This window comes from Miscanthus floridulus, chromosome 6 (genome assembly GCF_019320115.1).
Source record: "Miscanthus floridulus cultivar M001 chromosome 6, ASM1932011v1, whole genome shotgun sequence".
In the NCBI taxonomy this organism is placed as follows: domain Eukaryota; kingdom Viridiplantae; phylum Streptophyta; class Magnoliopsida; order Poales; family Poaceae; genus Miscanthus; species Miscanthus floridulus.
In genome coordinates this window covers 144,293,532-144,295,689 of record NC_089585.1, presented here as the reverse complement: position 1 = coordinate 144,295,689, position 2,158 = coordinate 144,293,532, and the positions used below count along the sequence as shown (strand labels likewise).

Here is a 2,158-nt window from a genome sequence, read left to right as displayed (position 1 = left end):
CCCAGCACGTGATCCTATTTCCCGCGAATAGCGAGTTCATGGGGATGGTCAAAAGTGTCACTGAATCCCTCCACGGCCTCCTTGTGGAGGGCCCGGGGTCCGACTCTGGGTCTAACTCTGGTAGGAGAAGCCATCATCCCTCCCAGGAATGCTTTATGGCAAAAACCTCCAAGGGAGACATCGAAAGTGCCTCCAACGAAGGCCTAGGTGATCCCGACATGAAAGGCGTCCTCCTCAAGTTGGCCTACCCATGCCATGATTCTCGCAGGACGAGCTACAAGCGAGCTGGTTCCTTCTGGCTGCGCCACCCTCAGGGCGTCGATGACCACCCTAACAGTGGCTTGCAGAAGGTCGTGTTCGTCGCTCTCGATCCGAAGGATCCCTCGCACTTCAGTAAGCTCCTTGTCCAGCCAGGCAGTGACGCTCTCGACTTCCAACCTTCGGTTCACCGTGGCTCCAAGATCCGCCCGGAGGGACTCGACCACCCGACACTCCTCGTCATGCTCCCGGATGGCCCGGTCGTGGTCCTCACAGGTTGTGCCGTGCTCTGAGTGAAGTCTTTCCTTGGTTCGGCGTAGCTCATCTCGTTCCTTCCACAACTGGGTGATCACCTCGGTGTCCCAGTCCGCAATCTGCTGCAACACCATGGACCTCTCCTCAGCCTTCAACTTGAGGTCCCGCTCTGTCTCTAGCTCCGCCAGAAGCTTGATGGCCTGCTCACTGGCCGCCGTGTCCTTCTGGAGCAGCTTGTCCCGCTCCTTTCGGATCCTGGTGGCCTCCTCCCCATCTAGCTTCACCTTCGCCGATAGGTCCTCAAACATCCCATGAATCTCCTCCGCGTCCTGACACGCCTTGCCTCCCGTTGCAGGGCAACAGCCAGCTACGCTCCCACATCTCCTCGTAGTCGGGCCTACTCGGTGAGGCGGTCCCATTTCGCCTTTTGCTCACAGAGGAACCTGGACTTGTTCCGGCTATGGGCAACAATACTCTGAAGAGAAGACCGGTATCAAAAAACACAAAAACACAAAAATGCGTGAAGAAAGAAGAAAACAAGGGAGAAGATCAAGCAGATACCCGGCTAAAAGGAACGACGATTTCACGCAAGGCACCACTAGCCTCCCTCAAGGCACCCATCACTGCTGAGAACCCGACATCAAGATTCTCACGCTCCAAGCTCTCGGCAGCGTCGTCAAGCGAAAAAAGAACCGATGCTAGGTCCTGAGCAGCCATCCATTGGACCGGCGGCTTGCCCTGCACGGGGGAGCGGCTGCCTCCCGACAACAGGGCCAAAGGTGGCTCCCTTCTGGTCCTCCCCACCACCGTCACAACACCCGAAGACCCTCCAGCCATGTCCTCCTCCATCAGGCCCACCTCGGGCGCCACGACCTAGGTCGCCGGTGGTGCGGATTACGCCGCTCCCTCGGGCGCCGCCATGGCGACGTTTGGCCCTACCAGGCTTGCTGCGGTCGCGGGCACCACCGCCTGGGTCTTTGATGGCACGGACTACACTGCCCCCACGGACACCATCACGACTACATCCGGATGCACCTAGCTTGTCGGGGTTGGGGACAGTCCGGCTGCATCCCTCTCCGTCTAGCCCGCGTCGAACGCCGTTGTTTGTGCGACTAGAGGCGCTGACTGCGTTGGCCCCTCAGACGCCACCATGACTATGTCCAGCAGCTCCTGGCTGGGCACGGTCATGACCACATCCGCCGGTGATACCGGACTCCTGGTTGGCGGGGTCGCGCCTGCCATGGAAGACGCCGCCTGCTCGACAACCACCGAGGGTGCGGGCGCCGTTGGCTCGACCAACGAGGCTGCAGCGTCAGCACCGCTCCTACCCAAAATAGGGGCGACATCAGGCAGTGTGGTCCATCCTGCCTAGAGGGCAAGGCTCTTCTTCGGTGGTAGCCCCAGAGAGCATCCCGTCCGCAAGAATCTACACGAAGGTGAAGGGCGTAAGGTCAGAGCAGAAAAATAAAAAGGAGGAAAAACAGGGGAATCAGTGGCTTACTCTGACACCTTTGGGCAGCGGGAACATTTTGGGGACAAACCCCCAGACCCCCCTGACTCATCTGGGTGGGCCCGTTTTGAGCCTGCCCCCTGCTCCCGGGTAGGGGAGCTCGTCTCCCTTATCTTCGAGGGCGTGGCAATGGAG

At 59.7% G+C, this 2,158-nt stretch overlaps 1 protein-coding gene across 1 annotated transcript; it reads right to left on the bottom strand.

Annotated features, from left to right (window-relative positions):
- Positions 1–203: 203 nt before the first annotated feature.
- LOC136461421 (uncharacterized) lies at positions 204–821 on the bottom strand. The gene has a single exon (XM_066460720.1). It carries the CDS (start codon positions 819–821, stop codon positions 204–206), a length of 618 nt encoding a protein of 205 aa, XP_066316817.1.
- Positions 822–2,158: the final 1,337 nt, after the last annotated feature.